The 18,656-nt window shown below is 45.3% G+C and overlaps 1 protein-coding gene across 1 annotated transcript; it reads right to left on the bottom strand.

Annotated features, from left to right (window-relative positions):
- Positions 1-670: 670 nt before the first annotated feature.
- Positions 671-16,132, bottom strand: ASB8 (ankyrin repeat and SOCS box containing 8). Its single transcript, XM_055003131.1, has 4 exons — positions 16,056-16,132; positions 11,398-11,559; positions 4,889-4,993; positions 671-3,236 (listed from the first exon to the last, which is right to left on the bottom strand). The coding sequence occupies exons 2-4, from the start codon at positions 11,512-11,514 to the stop codon at positions 2,607-2,609; spliced, it is 852 nt and encodes a 283-aa protein (XP_054859106.1). The 5' UTR covers positions 11,515-11,559; positions 16,056-16,132; the 3' UTR covers positions 671-2,606.
- Between the last annotated feature and the right edge of the window lie 2,524 nt (positions 16,133-18,656).

The following is an 18,656-nucleotide window of genomic DNA, read 5'->3' as shown; positions in this document are numbered from 1 at the left end:
AGTCCAGCCAATGCCGCAGGAGGCTGGTGGTCCTCAGCGGTCTCTTGCTGACTCTGCAACCAGTCACTTTCCCCCAAAAGCTGAGACAGTAGTCGGAGGTGGTTCTGCAGGATCTGCTCCATGAGCAAAGGGGAACAAGCGGCTGAAGGGAGTAAGCACAGGGGCCTACCCAAAAAAGACCTGCTTACCTGTGCTTTGACTTGTGCAAGAGAACCAATGAGCAGAGTCAAAGTTGACAACCCCTTGAGCCTTCGGTTCAGCTCAAAAATACAGCCCTCCTTGCGCTAATGGCTGGGCAGGGATTTAAGGTCAATCTAAGACAGCAAATGGAAGGGTTGTCCAAAGAAGCCTGTGAATCAACACAGACCAGGACATCCTTGCTTGACCCAGAAAACGTAAGTCTGCAGAGAAGATCACAGGCCTTTCTATGTCTGTTTTAGAGGGCTATGGAACACACGCTTTGCGTAACCAGTCAAAAATACTTAACATTTCTTCTTCCTGTATCGGCCACGTTGTACCAATCCGTGACCAACAGAACAAGGGGCTTCCTTTGTAGGAGAGATCAGACAGTTATTTAGTGGTCAACAGTGCAAAAGAAACAGCCTGACCCCCTAGAAAGAGTTCACCCCTTGAATACATTCATAGCAGACTAAATGCTGTCCAGCACATTGCAAGTTTAATCAAACTCTTTATGCCCCCCTGCACAAATAATCACTGGCTTGCTGAACGCACCCTGCCTCACCAAAGGGAAACACTTACAAAAGGGGACTTGGGAATCTCAGCATGATCAGCACCTCCCAGAACATGGATCCTGAATGATCGGCATGTGCTTAGACAGGCCCACAGCTCGGGGGGGGGGGGGGAGTACTGCATTGCACTTGAGCATCTCTCGATGGAAGACAGGACCTACAGTATTCAGAAACGGGGGCCAGTGTTCCTGACTTGCTCATATTGAGAGCAGAAATGTATCTCCCAAGAAGCGAATGGCTCTTTATATAAGGGCACCACAATCATAACTCATACTAAAGTCTACTGATCAGGGCACCGACTCCCATCCTGTATTCTCCAAGAAGAGCTGCAGCATGCATTGAAAAGTTAAGCCCCCTTTGCAGGGGCATCCACAAACACACGCCCAGCCTGAACAAGGAAGCCTTGTTCCCTCCGCACACCCCGGCCACTACAAAGGCAGCAACATCTTCCAGGAATAGTTCTGATTGCAGTCCGTATTACAGGGCAGAGGGGCAGTCCGAATGTATTATCAGAAGGCTGGATGGCCCGAGCAGGAGGTGAACTTCCCCAAGAAGCAAGTCCGTGCTCCCAAAGTTTTTATTTCTCCCCCTTACACACCCCACACACACTGAAAATTAAGCAAAAAAAATAGCCAATGTTAAAAAGAAGCGGTGCGTATGAAGGCAAAGCAGGCTCTGGCTGAATATGAGAGGAGCCACTATCGCTTAGCTGAACGCAGTAAGCAAAGCATTATTCCGGCGCGGCAAGTCAAGCTGAAGATACGCAAAACACACAGTGCAGAAAACAGCTCACTTATTACCCTACTCAGCACACGCACTTGGACTAGTCTCACAACTATATTTTGTTTTTAAAAATTACCTCCCATGTTTCAAGTCATGAGCCAAGTGGCCTGGTTGGGACACTTACTGCTAGCTCCCGATGAACGAGCTGCCCCATTTTGAATGCTTTTTCGTGTCTTAGTCCCCCCTCCCTCCACCAACCTCCTTGATGACAGAAGTCCAGCAGAGGGGGACAGCTGGGCAAAATGCTATTTTTTTTTTGCCTACTTTGGGGAGTTTGTTCCCCACTCCCCTACCCAAGGGAGCATTCTCATGTCATACTCTGCAACTGGAGGATGAAATCCTACAGCGCACTTCAAGGTTCCACCGCCTTGATCTAATTCATGTATAGACCTGGCCAAACTTAAGAAAAACATGATCCAAAGGTATTTTCAAAAGGACATCACAACACCTGCTTATAGGGCACCAGGGAATAGGATAGACATAAAGAAGGTAGTCCGAGTAGTGGCCACCAGACTCCATGCTCAAATCCATCAAGCTGCTGCTCTCCCTGAAAGGAACACTTCGCTCTCCTGCTACCAAATGAAGCTATGGAGGAGGCTTGCATATCCCAAAGTATAAGGCTAGAAACGGGAAAGTAGGGCCACCAGAATGCTCCACTGTATATAAAGATGCTAACACCCCCCCACCCCAGTTAAGAGTCAGTCTGATGCCCATCAGTACAAGAAGCGCCTTCAGATGACAATTCTGCATCCCCTTCTTCCATCAAGCAGTCTCAGCAGAAATTTTCACTAAGGTTATAGCAACGTTCTGCCTGCAGGGTATAAACAGCAGGTCCGTTAACGCAAAGGGCCACCAAAGACATCTTCCGACAGCTTTTTCTGAAAGAGCAAAGAGCCAAGGGAAACAACTGGCTGTTGCCAGACCGAGCAGCCCTTTTGCCTACAAGGTGACCGAGAAAGCTGCAGAATCTATTTCACATAACCTACTATAGTCCACATGAAATGCCAGGAAAGGAGCAACATAGTAGACGACTGATTGGTGCAACTAACAGAACCCCACAAAGCTTTTTCTCGTCTACTTAAGCAAGACATATTCCTTCAGAGACTCTGGCAATGGGAGCTCCTTCACTGCATCCGGCAGGAACTGGACTCCCAGGCTGTGGCGCACGGCGTAACGGGACAGTGTCTTCAGGGTGCCGGGGGCAGAGCACAGGGTGGTGAGCTTTTCGCACAGCTGCTGGTCCCGCATGACTTCACGGGGCATGGCGCCGTTCTTCCGTAATTCGAAGTGTCCGACAGCCTTGTGTAGGAGATCGAAGCAGGAATCTTCCCTCTCGGTGCCGAGTCCTCTGACCAGCAGGGCTACCAGCCTGGAGATGGGCGTCTGCCCCTTCAAATTGACCACCCGGACCTCTGCCCCGTATTCCAGAAGGATGCTCACGCTCTCCAGGTTGCCCTTCATCGCTGCCCAGCTCAGGGGAGTGTCGTCGTTGTAATCCAGAGCATTGACAAAGGCTCCGCTTTCCAAAAGCGTTCGGACGCACTCGGCGTTGTTCTTAAAGGCAGCCCAGTGCAGCGGAGTGTCCTTGTTACCGTCCAGAGCGTTTGGGTTGGCCCCGTATTCTAGAAGGATCTCCACACAAGTCTCGTCCTTTTCCGCTGCGTAGTGAAGGGCCGTCCGGTTGTACCCATCAAGGGCATTGACCTGCAAAGGCACAGAAGGGATTCTTTGGGGTCGCCGAGAACCTCAAAGGACTAATCACAAGAACGGACCTAGAAGTTCAGCATTTGTCTAGAACACATTCTTTTAAGAAATCAGAGGAGGTAAGACGAATGCTCAAATCCCCTGCACAACTCCGACCAAAACACTAACGCTGTGATCCTCGACACGCTACTTTCATATAAACCCCATTCGATAGAAAATTCACCCTGGAACAGATCTGGAGAGCCAAAAGAGCACGCCGCCATTCTGCCTCCAATTTCAGAAGCAGCATCTCTGCTGCAAGCAGCCGAGGATGGCTTTCCCCACCTTATCTGTCTATGAGCTTCTTCAAGGCTACAGGGGGCTAACCCAGCAAAGCAGATCTAATGTCCTCTGGGCCTTGGTCCTCAAACACAAAGAGGATACTAACTTGTGCGATCTGATAAGCCCTGTTAAGTTTCGGAGATTTGCTCCTCTCACTGTTTTACTATCAGAGCCTGCACTCTTTTTTCTTCTTTGAACACTGGAACAGGTGGGGTGGCCTTGGGGTCTCCCTACCAATGTGAACTTTTTAATCAGGAGTAGAGAGAGCATAAAAAGCCCAGAGCAGCAGACTGCTGCCGATACTGAAAAACATTTATTGTTGACAGACGGACAGATGGCAGAAGCTGATGCTTCATCAAATGCTGTCGACCTAACCTTCAGCTACGAAACAAGAAGCGTGCGATAACTTCAGCAAGCCCGAAAGAGCTTTGCTTGCGGATCTTGAAAGGCATCGTGCCCTTAAAAAAAACAAAAACCCCACCCCAAAGCAAGATGCATTTGAAACTCAGGAATTTGGAGGCAGAAATACATACTGCAAAAGTGTTTCTTTTCCTAGCAGTTTTTCTGTTCCTGAGAATTTGCCTCTGTAAAAATACAGGCTGTGGTATAACGATGCACAATCAATTACAATAGGTAAAGGTAGTTCCCTGTGCAAGCACCGAGTCATTACTGACCCATGGGGAGATGTCACATCACGACGTTTTCTTGGCAGACTTTTTGTTACGGGGTGTTTTACCATTGCCTTCCCCAGTCATCTATACTTTACCCCCAGGAAACTGGGTACTCATTTTACCGACCTCAGAAGGATGGAAGGCTGAGTCAACCTTGAGCCGGCTACCTGAACCCTGTTTCTGCCAGGATCGAACTCAGGTTGTGAGCAGAGCTTGGGCTGCCGTAATGCAGCGTACCACTCTGAGCCACGGGGCTCAATTAAGAAATCTCTTACGTTAATGTAGTTTTTCATTTAAATTAATTTCATTTGTTGTGTCACAAAACTTGAGAATTATCAAGATTTGGGGTGGGGGGTAGAACCCTCCCCTACACACACAATGAACACACCGATCAAAAGCAATCATACAGAACTTCCTGATTTCTCTCCACAAAAGTCTAGGCCAACGTTCCTTGAGCTCTGGCAGCAGGACTCTGAGGTCTCTTCTTCTTGGGATGCTGGAGGCAGATATTGACATCATGTCACAAGAGTCTAGGCCACTGTGGATGGGTAGAAGGGAAATCTCACCTCTGATATGAACCCAACAGGTGGCCTTAGATATGACAGTCTGCCCCAGTCTCGTCCCACTTTCAATGTGGGGATAAATGCAGAATGACCCTACCTCGGCGCCTTTCTCCAACAGCAATTCAATGCAGTCTGCATCTGCAACCATGCAAGCGCAGTGCAATGGCTTCAGCGTGCCGTGCATACAGTTAACATCCGCTCCCTGGAGGAACACAGAAGAAGAAAAATGAGAGGGGTCAGCAAGTTAATGCTAAAGCCTTTGGGACACGTCACTTAATAACAAGAGACACGACGGCCGGATGCTTCGTAAACTGGCTTGAGAGCCAGTTTGGTGTAGGGGTTAAGAGCCGGGGACTCTAATCTGGAGAGCTGGGTTTCATTCCCCACTCCTCCCCTTGAAACCAGCTGGGTGACCTTGGGTCATTCACAGCTCTCTCAGAGCTCTCTCAGCCCCACCCACCTCACTGGGTGTTTGTTGTTGTGGGGATAATAATAACATACTTTGTAAACCGCTCTGAGTGGGCATTAAGTTGTCCTGAAGGGCGGTATATAAATCGAATGTTGTTGTTGTTGTTGTTACTATTAATTATATACAGAATATGAAGAGGACACACCCGAACTAACTGAGGCTGTTGAAATAAAGCCAGAAACCTAGGAAAGGGACTGAAAACAAAACAGTCAGTATTTTAATGCAACAGTACAGCTTAACAGTTGCAGCCACATGGCATGGGGAAAGCAGAGAGAACTTTCTGTTTCTCTTGTAATACTGGAATATGGACACCCAGTAAAGTTGATGCAAGTTAATTGGTGAATTAACTGCCACGGGATGCAGCGACGACCAGGGCTTTTTTTCTGGGAAAAGAGGTGGTGGAACTCAGTGGGTTGCCCTAGGAGAAAATGGTCACACGGCTGGTCACATGGCGCGGAGGTCAATCTAAACTCCCCTCTGTCTGGAGATCAGGGGGCGGGGCCACCGGCCATGTGACCATTTTCAAGAGGTTCCGGAACTCCATCCCTCCATACCTTACTTGTAGATCTTCTGTGGGGAAAGGGAATGGGATCTTGTTTGCCGCTGTGTGAAGCTGGAAGCTAGACAAACCACTGATACGATCCAGCATGGCTACTCTGATGTTCTTAAAGAGCCTTTCATGAGTTATTCATAATTGCATTTAACGCTAGTAACACATGCCAGACAATGGAGACTGCTTACATCAGCTGGGGTCTGAAAGGGATTGATTCGCAGCCTCAAATTGCTTAGTACTTCTGCTAGTGTGTGTGGAGGGGGAAAGACTATATATTTTTAAAATGTATTATTAAAGCTGCCGGAGATTACCACGTTAGTGCTGTAAAATGCTGACAGGAGGTTAAAGCCACATTATCACGATTCAAAAGCTTCGCCCAAACTCTTTGAACGCCCTTGGCACAACCCGACAGCTAGATCCATAGCATGCACGCTGAGTTGCTGCTTCACTTCACATCACCCCTGCTTGGAAGAAACGCCATCTGAAAAAGAATCCCGTGTGCAACGCGTGTGCAGCAACACGTGATAACTGTGTAAGCGGGGGGGTGAGGGGTTCCTACGTGTTCAATAGGCATACTCAAGCTGGGAATTTCAACTGGCCAGAGCTGGCTTCTCCCCCACCTTCCCAAAGAGAACTGAACTAACTGCTTAAACGCCTATTTGAGCTCTCACGCTTACCCTTCCCTTCAACCTCCTTTTCTAGTCCTTTATATGCCTGCCCTGTACCCTCATTTTAATTTATATTCAGTAAATTATTCTACAAACTTACTAAGTTTCACTCACAAGTTCCCTTAGTTATTCCGTGAACCCAAGAAAGAATATACATATTATTGACAAGTAGGACCAAGGTAAGAACTACAGTAGATAAAAACATAAGGAAAGCCTGCTGGATCGGACCAACAGTCGATCTAGTCCAGCATCCCGTTTTAACGCTGTCACCAACCATGTTTCTCCCTAGAATTCTCAAGGCAAAAGCAAAGTCTTCCCTGCTGAAGAGGCAGAGGAAGAAACAGCAAGAGCCAGTTTGGTGCAGTGGTTAAGAGCAGCAGAACTCTAATCTGGAGAGCCAGGTTTGATTCCCCACTCCTCCGCTTGAAGCTAGTTGGGTGACCCTGGGCTAGTCACAGCTCTCTCAGAGCTCTCTCAGCCCCACCCACCTCACAGGGTGATTACTGTGGGGATAATAATGACATACTTTGTAAACTGCTCCGAGTGGGTATTAAGTCATCCTGAAGGGCGGTATATAAATCTATTATTATTCGAATTATCCGAAACACAATCAACAATAAGCAGAGGTCACATGTTATTAATGATTGGCCTTGCTAAGTTGATACAAGTTTCCACCAGAGACCTAGGTATCAACCAGATACCGGCGTAATATGTACGCTGTTCCAAGTAGCGCCGTCTTTTGCAGTTCTGTAGGTGTTATGTCAGAAAGCTGCAGTTTTCCCATATGAATTGCAAAGTTTTTCGAAATAGTTCCAAGTGCCCCGATGACAATGGGGACTAATGTTGCATTCTTCTTCCATAGTCGGGTGGTTTCTATTGCCCGATCTCTATATTTCATCATTTTTTTCTTGTTCTTTTTCTTTGCCTCTGGCATCCCCAGGAATTGCAATGCCGATTATCCAGACTTTTCGATTCTCCACGACTGTTATGTCTGGTGTCTTATGTTCAAGGTGTCGATCAGTTTGAATTCTGAAATCTCACAAGATCTTGACTTGTTCAAGTCTTGGAGGGCCAAACAAAAAGGGCACAGAGGCCAAGGGCTTCCCCCTGCTGCTGCCTCCCAGCACTCTTGTTCAGAGGTTTGCATCCTCTAGATGTCAAGGCTCCGGGCATCGTCCAAGGACTACCATCTTTACTTTTCAGCTGCTAGGCTGAATGATGAGGGTTTTTTTAATGGGCACTGACAGTCTCTAGAGACCAAAGAATTAATCTATCCAAGCAGCTGGCAGCATCCATCAACTCTGAGCTGGAAAGCCTCCATCCGCCAGAGCTGAATCAACAGAACTGGAGGAGATCTTAGCGTTGCCCTTTGGAGCTTTAAAACCTCCCCTTGAAGAATGGGAACGTCACATTTAAAACAGGCTTGAGGGGCAGAATTCAAGAAACGGGAATAAACTCTCATCCTTGGTTTCCTTTCGTCATGCAGTCAAAATCCACATAGACACACACACTTCTGAAAAATAAAGTGGTGACATGGAACTATTTTCTGGCTAAGAACTTTTCAGAAAGCTAGCTTTTCTCCAGTTGCTCTTTCTATTCTAGGCAGGCTCAGATCCCGGTGAAATTGACCACAGGTGACACAGTATTTCCTCCCATGGAGCAGGACTTTCACATACACAAATGCAAACTGCAGCCAATTGCTGCTGCTGGGGGTCAGGGGACCTCCAAGAAAAGCATAGGAGGGGAGAGAATCAGAAAAAAAAATCTTTCCCCTGCCCTGTGGTTCTATTGACAGGAGTCAACCCTTCGGAACAACTGTTTAACTCACTGCAAGCTGCCCTTGCTCCATGGGTAACTGCACAATTGCCTAGATTTCAAGGGCTGATTCCGCACACGTTGGATAATGCACTTTCAATGCACTTTATCAATCATTTGAGGTGGATTTTTTTGTTCCGCGCACGAAAAAATCCGTTCCAAATGATCTATAAAGAGGATTGGAAGTGCATTATCCAACGTGTGCGGAATCAGCCAAAGTCAGACCAGGAGCAGACGCAGATAGCAAACCAAAAGAAGAGTTTCTAGAATCCAAAAACATCAAAAGGATGTATTCCTTCGCCCAGAACGAGAGTCCACAATATACAGCAAGACTAAGATCGCGACATGCTTATTCCAGTTCTTACAGCAGATGTGTGTATATTCACAGACGGCAGTTAATTGTGGCCTATTTCAGGAAGAAAAAAAAAAGACTGCGAGATCTCAGTTATATGAGTTGCTTCCTCTCCCTAGAATTCTCAAGGCAAAAGCAACGCGTCCCCTGCTGAACAGGCAAAGGAAGGAACAGCAAGACGTCTCCCCGCCCCTGTGTTCGCCTTTCTCAAGCTGCACCGCTTTGCATTGGCACCACCAGGAAACAGCTGTGCGGGGGGGGGGGCGGGGGCCGCGTTAAGAAAAGGAAGCCGCTTCATGCCTGGTCTGCTCACAGAAGCCACACACTCCTCCCATGAAAAGCACCCACGGCTGGAACTCTCACATTAAGTTGCGTGCACAACGGATAGCATTATTCAGATGGCAGGTCTACCCTATATAGACTCAAGGAAAATTACAATATAAACCATTCCCAAACACGAGAAAGTATCAAACACATTTGGGGATGGAGGGGTTAGTCCTACGGCATGCTTATTCCTTGTTACCTCTCCCCTGCCGTTCACCCAAATGACTTTATGCTCCCAGCTAACATTCCATAAACCCACCACAGTCGCATCCCGTTCTCTTACAAGATTTATCAATCCCTAATCAATTCTTCCCATTCTTTCTCCCGTACTCAGCACAAACCTCAACGACTGTCCCATGCAGGGGTTTTTTTTTTCCTGGGAAAAGAGATGGTAGAACGCACAAGAGGGAAATGAGGAAGAAACACACGGGATTCTTTGAAATAATGTTATTTTGACGCACTACTGCTGAGCATTTTCAAGAGGTGCCGGAACTCCGTTCCACCGTGTTCCCGCTGAAAAAAAGCCCCGGTCCCATCCCATGCAGAGGTGCTCCAATCCTTGTCCAGGAGCAGCTCTGCGTGGAAATGCGCTTTACGCCTCCCATCAGCACCGACTCAACCCTCAAACAAGCTGAACACAGATAATCAGATGTACGGTGGCCGTACTGCGACTCTGCATTGGGGAAGGATGAGGAGGATATTTAATAGTAAAGAGTCCAGTAGCACCTTTAAGACTAACTTTATTGCTGCATAAGCTTTCGAGAACCACAGCTCTCTTCGTCAGATGTAGGATATTCAAGGGCATCCTTGTACACAAATTCATTTAGCAGTAGAGGTCCATCCATTTAGAGGCAGAGGGGCAAATACAATACACGAATGAGGAATCCCAGAGTAAGAAGCTATAGTCACCTGACAGCAGCTGTCCAAGGGTATCAGACAAATCTCTTTCTACTGTCATAGATCCAGAGGAGTTAGCCGTGTTAGTCTGTCGTAGCAAAATAGCAAAGAGTCCAGTAGCAGTGCAGTAAGGTTGGTTAGTCTTTAAGGTGCTACTGGACTCTCTTCTGTGGATCATCCTCATTGCCGTAATTTATTATTTATAGTATTTTAAGCATTGTACCAGAACAAAATAAAAGCAGAACAAAATAAAAGCATAAAAAATTGCTGCTCACAATTTTCTAAAAGGAGACAGATTCTTTTATTGGCTGGGTTAAGGAGAGGGGAGAGGCGGTAAAAGTTAATTTCTATGCAATCGTGAGCATTGGTGGCAAACAGCTGGGGAGGGATTGCTAATTTCCAACCTTCCCCTGGCTGAAAAACTTGACAGGACTTTAACTGGACTTTATATGAAGAGTTACACTTTAGTCGGCACGGAATGTACTTAGGATTTATTATGAACTGATTGGCTATTTTTGAATAGTAAAAATTGTAAAAAAATTGGAATATTGTTATTTATTGATGGTGTTGATTGTATTTATTCGCTTGAATCTCATGTATTTATGATATTTATTACTAGCACTGAGCACTTTTTTTCCACTGTTAGCGCTTTGAAAATACATTGAAAATAATTTTCACGGCAAAATTGACAAACTACATAAATAGAAGGCCAATTAATTAAAGAATTTGAAGAGAAATGGGGAAAATACTTTGCTTATAATGGATAAAATTTATAAGATGCTTTAGTTTTGCAGATTTCAAAACGATTGTATTGTGATATATTTGATAACTCGGTTGTAAAATAATTTGTGATATAACAGATTTTATAAACATTGACAAAAAGTCTATTACAGCCATTACAGTTATGTAAAGTATAAGTTAAAGGTAATGAAAATATGGAGCAGAAACAGGTTAGAACTTTTAATAGTACTTTATTTTAAGGCTATCAAAGGTTGTGATAATCAGTTAGATTAAGTAATAAGCAGTGTTAATGTTAACAATTGTTTTCTCTCTTTCTGTATTATGATTAGAATAACAGGCAGGGATATGTTTGAACTTCGTACGTGTTGCCTATTCTGGAAAAATATTCAACAGCTATTTTAATATTCATAAGGGTCATGACTCTGGTATTTTGTATTTTAATAATCCTTGTAGCACACCGTTTTATATTTGTTTGTCCTCCCTTTTCCCCTTCTTTTCTGTACCCCTTTTTTGCTTTAATAAAAAAAAAAATTAAAAAAGGAAAATAATTGACTTTCAAACTTGTGATGGTTTATGGGAGAGTTTGCAGTTCTCTTGTTGAGCGGAATCTCTCTTGAGTGCCTCCTATTTGTTGGCACTAAACACATGCCAGACAAGGGAGGCACACAGAAAGCACCGCCTAAGGTCACAGCACAGTCTCATGACTGAATCTGGCACGGTCTCACATGGCTTTTACAGATAACAACCTTAAAACAAAGCTTCACTGCCACTGCAAGGCCTTACGTACCCTTCTAATAAGGTCTTCAACATTGTCGTGCGGGAAGGAACGGATGGCGGCAATGGTTCGGATCAAACGCTCAGACAACGAATATTTACTCTGAATGCTCTGCATTATATACCACATACTGGAACTCGAGATTCTGGGGTCGTTTCACATGCTCCAGAGTGCCTAGAAGACAAAAAAAAGGAAGGGTTTTAAAAGTGTGGTTTCTCTCACTGAGAAGGTGGCCAAGTTTCTCCATTCTGCTTCGAAGTTGCGTCAAAGGATATCACGGAAATAAGCTATAAATGTATTTATGTATTTGTAATGTAGTATCCTTTTAACCTTGTTTTTTCTTTTTGTAAGTGGATAACTTGAATTGTTGCTATATGCCAATAAAGGCCGACTTGAACTTGAACGTGTGATTTCTCTCTTGCAAAGTCCCATTGGTAATTACCACGTAAATGATAAAGTCTGCTATGCGGGTGTGATAGCTGAACCAGCCCTCTGCCTCTTGGGGAACGGTACTCAAATGAGAACATCTAAACCAGTGGAGGGGGCTTTTCCCCCCCAATGCAAGTGAACCATATATAAAATATTTATTGATAGCTCCATCAGCTCCCTTAAATTCAACCAGCTGTTCTATTGCACAGCATAAAACATACAACATATGATGCAATAGGAAAAGAACAGATTTACTATTGCTAGAGCCCTTTTTCAAGCAGGCAGTTCTCTGCAGGACTACCTGTACTTGATGCTAAACGAAGAGGTGTGTCACCAGCACAGTTGATGCATTTTTAAAACCAAAAAAAGCACCCACCGTTTTACATGAATTCTCCTTTTTTCTATCAGTCACTTTTGATCCTGCTTGCCTTCTTGTTCTTTCACCTTTCACAATCTTCAATCACCTTCTGCGATTTCCTGTTCTCCTTCCTCCTTTGACTCCATTTCACAATTCCCCCCACGCACACCCTCTGTCATCTGGATCTGTCGTCTTTGCTTTCTTCCTGTATTACTATCACCCCTGCCTTTTCCAGAGTAGAATTCAATTCATGCATCACATTAATGAGTTATCAATACACATTCATGTATCATCATCACTGAGGTTTTATAGGCCGGGGGTGATGGAAAGAGCTGTCAAGTTGCACCCGACTTATGGTGACCCCATACGGGTTTCAAGGCAAGAAGCCAACAGAAGTGGTTTGTCAATGTCTGCCTCTGTGTAGCAACCCTGGACTTCCCTGGCGGTCTCCCATTCAAGTTCTAACCAGGGCTGACCCCACTTGGTTTCCGAGATCTGTCAAGATCGGGCCGGCCTGAGCTATCCACGTCAGGAATAGAGTAACATAAACCAAAAACGTATCACTTCTCAGTGACCGCTTTTAAACTTTGCAATTTTAAAGTTGTCTGTTTGGAGGAAATGACATAGAAAAGGCAGCATGAAGAAGGCAAGGAGACCAAAGAAGAAATATGAGAGAAGACAATTACACTGATTAATCTTAGCGCTTGTTCACTCAGAAAGAAGCCTCACAAAGTAGCTGAGCATGTGCTTTTCATGCAGAAGCGATTTCAGCTTCAGACCTTGTCTTGGGCCTTGGAGACCCGCCGCCAGTAAAAACAGATCACCCGGGGAATGTTCTCGCTGGGAGTGTCTATAAGCAATATTCAACAACCAGCAATAAATTCAAAAGCGTGACAGTAAGCAGCTTAATGCAAGATGCTGCACTTCTCTGCATTACTGCTTGATGGATGGATATGGAAACCCCGGGTGAAGCCAGAGGAAATTCACTTCTAAGCTAAAAGGCACATACGCTCCTTGTGGTGGAAAGGTCATGGGAATCAGCCAAAAATTCCTCTTAATTGAGAGAGCAGCCTAACGTCCGAATTTTTTAATGGAAGCTGGCATTCTTTTGGGGATAATGGACTATCTTTGCCCGGGCCTTCCGCTGTCAAGACTCAAGACTGCACTCTGTTTGGAGCATTCTAGAACTTTTCTCACCCCTGCAGCACTACTAATGCAATAAGCAACGCCTGCCGAAATTCCATCGTCGCCTTTATCGCATCTGATCACTCCCACTCGGCGACAATTCACTAGCCTGGGGACAACTTAAAAAGTCATCAGAAAGTACGAGCAGCTGGAACAAGCATGGAATTTGTTGTGGAGTCTAAAGCGCCCTGCACTTTGGTCTTTTACCTCTCCAAAACAACATCTGAAGAGGAATACAGTGCAGAGGGCAACACACAGAGCATCCCCTTGGAGTACAGCGTCCTCCTTAGGAATTGTGGTAGAAGGGAAGGGAGGCATGTGGCTCAGCGGTTGAGCATCTGCTTGACATGCAGAAGGTCCCAGGATCTATAAAAGTGATGTGAAAGATTTCTGAGATCCTGCAGAGCCATTGCCAGCCTGACAGAGATGGACCAATGGTCGGAATCAGTATTAAGTACCTTCATGTGTTCAAGTACGAAAAGCTATGACATAGTGGTTAAGACACTGAGCCATAACCCAGGAAACCTTAAACGTCACCTCTTCTACAAGCTCTCTAGATGCCATAAAAAAGCCACTTTCTTTCTCCTTCAGTCCCCTCTCTGCAATATAAAGTACTGACCAACCATTTTTTATTTATTTTTTTATTTATTTATGTAATTTATAGTCGCCTTTCTCACTGAGACTCAAAGCGGATTATGCAGCGTGAGGCCAGTACAGTCAATTTCAAGGATATTTCCATAAGCAAAGCCATAGGGTTGTAAACACAAGTTTACAAAGACATAACATTAGTAAGAATCCAATACAGAGTTGAAGAAATGCTGAAATAGAACATAAGCAATTTTAGGGCTGAAATTAGACCACATGAAGCACAGGTAGCTCATAGGAGCACATATTTAAGACCACAGGTAGTACATAAGGCAACATAGTGGTGAAGTCTATGGTCCTTAACTCATTAGCGAAGCATCTGAGAGCCCCTCCCTACAATACAAAAGCCTTTTTGAATAATTCAGTTTTGCATCGTTTGCGGAAAGCCAGGAGAGTAGGACGCTCCATAAAGGGTTATTAATGATACAATAAAGTCTGAACGCTGGAAACGGTTGCCTATGCTTTTTGAAACATCCAAAACGGCTCCTTAAATTACAACGCTCCAATTGGGTTAACAAGTATACTGTGTAGATTATTCCAATTTAATCCAAAATGTAAGGGACGTGCTGTCTACATGCCCCAGTGGTACAGTAAGAAGCTATAACATACGGCATGCCTATTTTTGAATTCTAGTCTGTGGATGTGAGAAGGAACAGAACCCCAAGTCAAATTAACTGCCCCGAACACACACACAAACCAAGCAGCACAGTGTGAGGGAACTTCTTTCAACCTAAGGAGATGTGAAAAGAAGGATCGTTCAGCCAATTGATGTCTCTCTGTTTTTTGGTTTTTTTTTTAAAGAGAAGCTTCTCAGGAAACATGCAAACATCCCCCAGCATGTTGGAGCCTACGCTTTCCATTCCCAGGCACTTATATTTCCTGTCTCAACACAGCAGATCGGCTGTTTCCAGTTGCACAATGCATGAAGTTTCAGGTAATTTTTGTTCTTATCAAGCGGCACCATATACCATTACATCCTGGCTCCCTTCCTTGTTTCACCCCACCCACCTCCTAACTGGGATAGAAAGGCTCAAGGATCTCCATTCCTCCCTGTATCTGAAGAAGGGAGCTCTGACTCTGGAACGCTTGTGGTGGTGGAAAGTGCCAACAAATCGTCTCTAATTTATGGCAACGCCTGGTGGGGTTTTCATGGCAAGAGGCTAACAGAGGTGGTTTGACACTGCAAACCTGGTCTTTGTTGGAGGTCTCCCACCCAATTACTAACCAAGGTCGCCCCTGCTTAGCTTCCAAGAGCTGATGAGATCGGGCTTGCTTGGGCTATCCAAGTCAAGACCTGGAAAACTTATACCCTTGAAAAATCTTATAGGTCTCCACGGTGCTACTGGACTCAAACCTTACTATGCCAGAGGTTTCCCCTTCTCTATCCGTTGTACCAGCCATTTCAAACTAAACAGCTAGAAAGGGGAAGAGGCAGTTGTTGCAGACCTACAAGGAATCATCACTTTGGCAAATAAGTTCGCTGAACAAATTTTAACAAAGCACACCGTTAAAGAATATACCGTGTTGTTAGTAAGATCTCTATGTGGGTGGAAGTGTAATGTACAAGCACCCTAAAGGGTCAGAAAATGCAGACATCTGGAAAGGTATTTTGTTTTCTTACTAATCCAGGACCAGAAAAGGGAGGGGGGGTGAGAAATTTGATGGAGCAAGCAAGCAAGAAATCGCATGCCTCACAGGCTGACCCGAGCGGGGTACCCTTAGGGTTGCCAACCTCCAGGTGGTGGCTGGAGATCTCCAGGAATTACAGCCGATCTCCAGGCCACAGAGATCAGGCACCCTTTTGAAAAGGGATGCTTAGGAGGCTGTGACATTATATCCTCCATTCTGCAAACCCCACCCTCTCCAGGCTCCACCCCTAAATCTCCAGGAATTTCCAGACCTGGAGCTGGCAACCCTGGTAGCAAGGGACAGAGCCGTCACCCACTCCCCGCCCAGCCACCCAGCGGCCGCCTCCATTGCCGACAGTCACTCCCTAGGGAGACCCCACAGAGGCGCCGGCCTAGCCCCTACGCCACCGCTCGGCCGCACTCACCACCCGGCGCCTATCAGCCCCGCCAACCTTCCACCAGACGCGCTACCGGAAGTTCAACTCCCACCGACCGGAAGGACCTATGGGTTGGCTGTCCACTTCTTGAGGCAAATAAAGTCCCTGACGCCTGCGCAGTAGAGCTCTCCCTTGTCACTCGTCTCCTCCAATCATTCACGAGAAACAGCAGCCAGAACCCACCTTTTGTCAGTGTCCAATCATCTTGCCGGCTTGACAAGCCTGTTCCCCAATCACCGTCGAGATCAAGAGAGCTCTCATCTTCTAGGGCAAGGATGCCCGTACAAGGTTGGTTGTGTTATATGCTGTCAAATAGTAAAGAGTCCAGTAGCACCTTTAAGACTAACCCACTTAGCATAGGCTTTCAAGAACCACAGCTCTCTTCGTCAGATGCATGGAGCATAGATCCAGAGCAGTTAGCTGTGTTAGGCTGTAGTTGCAAAATAGTAAAGAGTCCAGTTGCACCTTTAAGACTAACCCACTTTATTGTAGCATAGGCTTTCCAAAACCACAGCTCTCTTCATCAGATGCATGGAGCATAGATCCAGAGCAGTTAGCTGTGTTAGGCTGCAGTTGCAAAATAGTAAAGAGTCCAGTAGCACCTTTAAGACTAACCCATTTTATTGTAGCATAGGCTTTCCAGAACCACAGCTCTCTTCGTCAGATGCATCTGACAAAGAGAGCTGTGGTTCTCAAAAGCTTACACTACAATAAAGTGGGTTAGTCTTAAGGATACTACTGGACTCTTTACTATTTTGCAACTGCAGACTTAACACGGCTAACTCCTCTGGATATCTGCTTTCAAGTCACCTCCGACCTATGGCGACCCTGTGAATGAAAGACCTCCAAAATGTCTTTTTTTACTCCCTGTTTTCCCACACAGAAAATGGAGCCTGGAACTCCAACTTATCATAAAATGCATGTTTTAATAGTGGAGTATCTGCTTAGAAGGCAGAAGGTTCCAGGTTTGATACTTGGTAAGTTCTAGTTAAAAGGATCAGGTAGCAGGCAACATGAGGGACCCTAGAGAGCCACTGCCTATCCAATTAGACAGCATTGACGTGGACAGGCCACTGGTCTGAATCAATACAGGCAGCTTCAGGCGTCCATCATTTCTGGAACTAGGTAAGGGCCTCCTTGTCCTGTGTTACGACAAAAAAGAGAGGGGCAAGTGTGACTGACTCATCCTCCTCCCCCCTTTTATCTTAGGAGACAGAGCACATGTAATCCACTGCAGGTACAGCTGAAGCAGAGAAACCAGCTGGAGACTCCACTACTGGTGTGTGTGTGTTATGTGCCACCAAGTCGCCTCCGACATATGGCGACCCTATGAAGGAAAGACCTCAAAAATGTCCTATTGATATCAGACTTGCTCAGATCTTGCAAACTGGGGGACGTGGCTTCTTCGATTGAGTCCAGCCACCTCGTTTTAGGTCTTCCTCTTTTCCCAGCATTATTGACTTTTCCAGAGAATCTTGTCTTCTCATGATGTGACCAAAGTACGATAGCCTCAGTTTTATCATTTTAGCTTCTAAGGAGACTTCAGGCTTGATTTGAGCTAGTATTCACTTATTTGTCTTTTTGGCCATCCATGGTATCCGCAGAACTCTCCTCCAGCACCACATTTCAAATGAATCCATTTTCTTCCTGTCAGCTTTCTTCACTGTCCAACTTTCACATCTGTACATCGTAATGGGGAATACCATCGTTTGAATGACCTTGATCTTGGTTCCCAGATAGACACCTTTATCTTTATGGCTGTGTGAACCTAAATGTGTTTGCATGGAAGAAAGTTTTATTGGAATCCAGTTTAATCTGTATATATGTGGGCCTACTATGTGGAAAAAGCCTGAGCTATTTCATCTCTACATGGCTCAAAGCATTGTATAGATCCTGTAAAATAGCTTTGCCAGGCTCAGTTTGTGCTAAATTGTCTGTCTTCAGTTTTTATCTATCTGTATTTGAACATTCATGAAAAAAAATTAAATCTGTTTTTATAGATTATTTAAGATGCCCTGACAAAATAGCATGTGAAACGCATTGGGATCTTTGAGTGAAAAGTATTACTAAAGATTTTTTTCCACTGCACAATCGGTTTTTCTTCTCTTGTTTGAAAAGCAATTTCAAAACAGATCTCTCCATGTAGGCCAATGCTGTTCTTTTGGAATAATTGCAAAGTGTGAGTCATAAATAATTTGCACTGAAATCAACAGGGCGTACTTCCAAGTGAATATATTTGGGAGCCAGGAGTCTAATGGTGCCTATATATCTCCTATCTAGAGATACCTGGGGGGGATTTCTTTGTACATGCTTTATCCCCCATTTCTATCACATACTTCCTCCAAAGAGTTTGGGGCAGTGTATATGGTTCCATCCATCCCCATTAGGTTCCCACAACAACCCTGCGAGGTAGGTTACACTCTGATAAAACAAGTGGCTCATTGTTACCCAGTGAGCTCTGCATAGGGTTGCCAGCTCCAAGCTGGGAAATTTCTGGAGATTTAGAGGGGGGGTGGAGCTTGGAGAAGGCAGGATTTGTGGAAGGGAGGCACCTCAGTGGGGTATAATGCCATAGAGCCCACCTTTCAA

This window comes from Eublepharis macularius, chromosome 19 (assembly GCF_028583425.1).
Source record: "Eublepharis macularius isolate TG4126 chromosome 19, MPM_Emac_v1.0, whole genome shotgun sequence".
NCBI classification, from domain to species: domain Eukaryota; kingdom Metazoa; phylum Chordata; class Lepidosauria; order Squamata; family Eublepharidae; genus Eublepharis; species Eublepharis macularius.
The sequence above is the reverse complement of the archived record's forward strand: the minus strand, read 5'-3'. Positions and strand labels throughout refer to the sequence as shown.

What these genes read in the sequence shown, in the direction of transcription:
- ASB8 (XM_055003131.1), bottom strand. Translation starts at nt 11,514, where the DNA reads ATGTGGTATATAATGCAGAGCATTCAGAGTAAATATTCGTTGTCTGAG. An exon ending in TTGAAGACCTTATTAGAAGG is followed by an intron (nt 4,994 to 11,397) that starts GTACGTAAGGCC and finishes GTGTTCCTCCAG; the next exon opens with GGAGCGGATGTTAACTGTAT. An exon ending in TGTTGGAGAAAGGCGCCGAG is followed by an intron (nt 3,237 to 4,888) that starts GTAGGGTCATTC and finishes GTGCCTTTGCAG; the next exon opens with GTCAATGCCCTTGATGGGTA.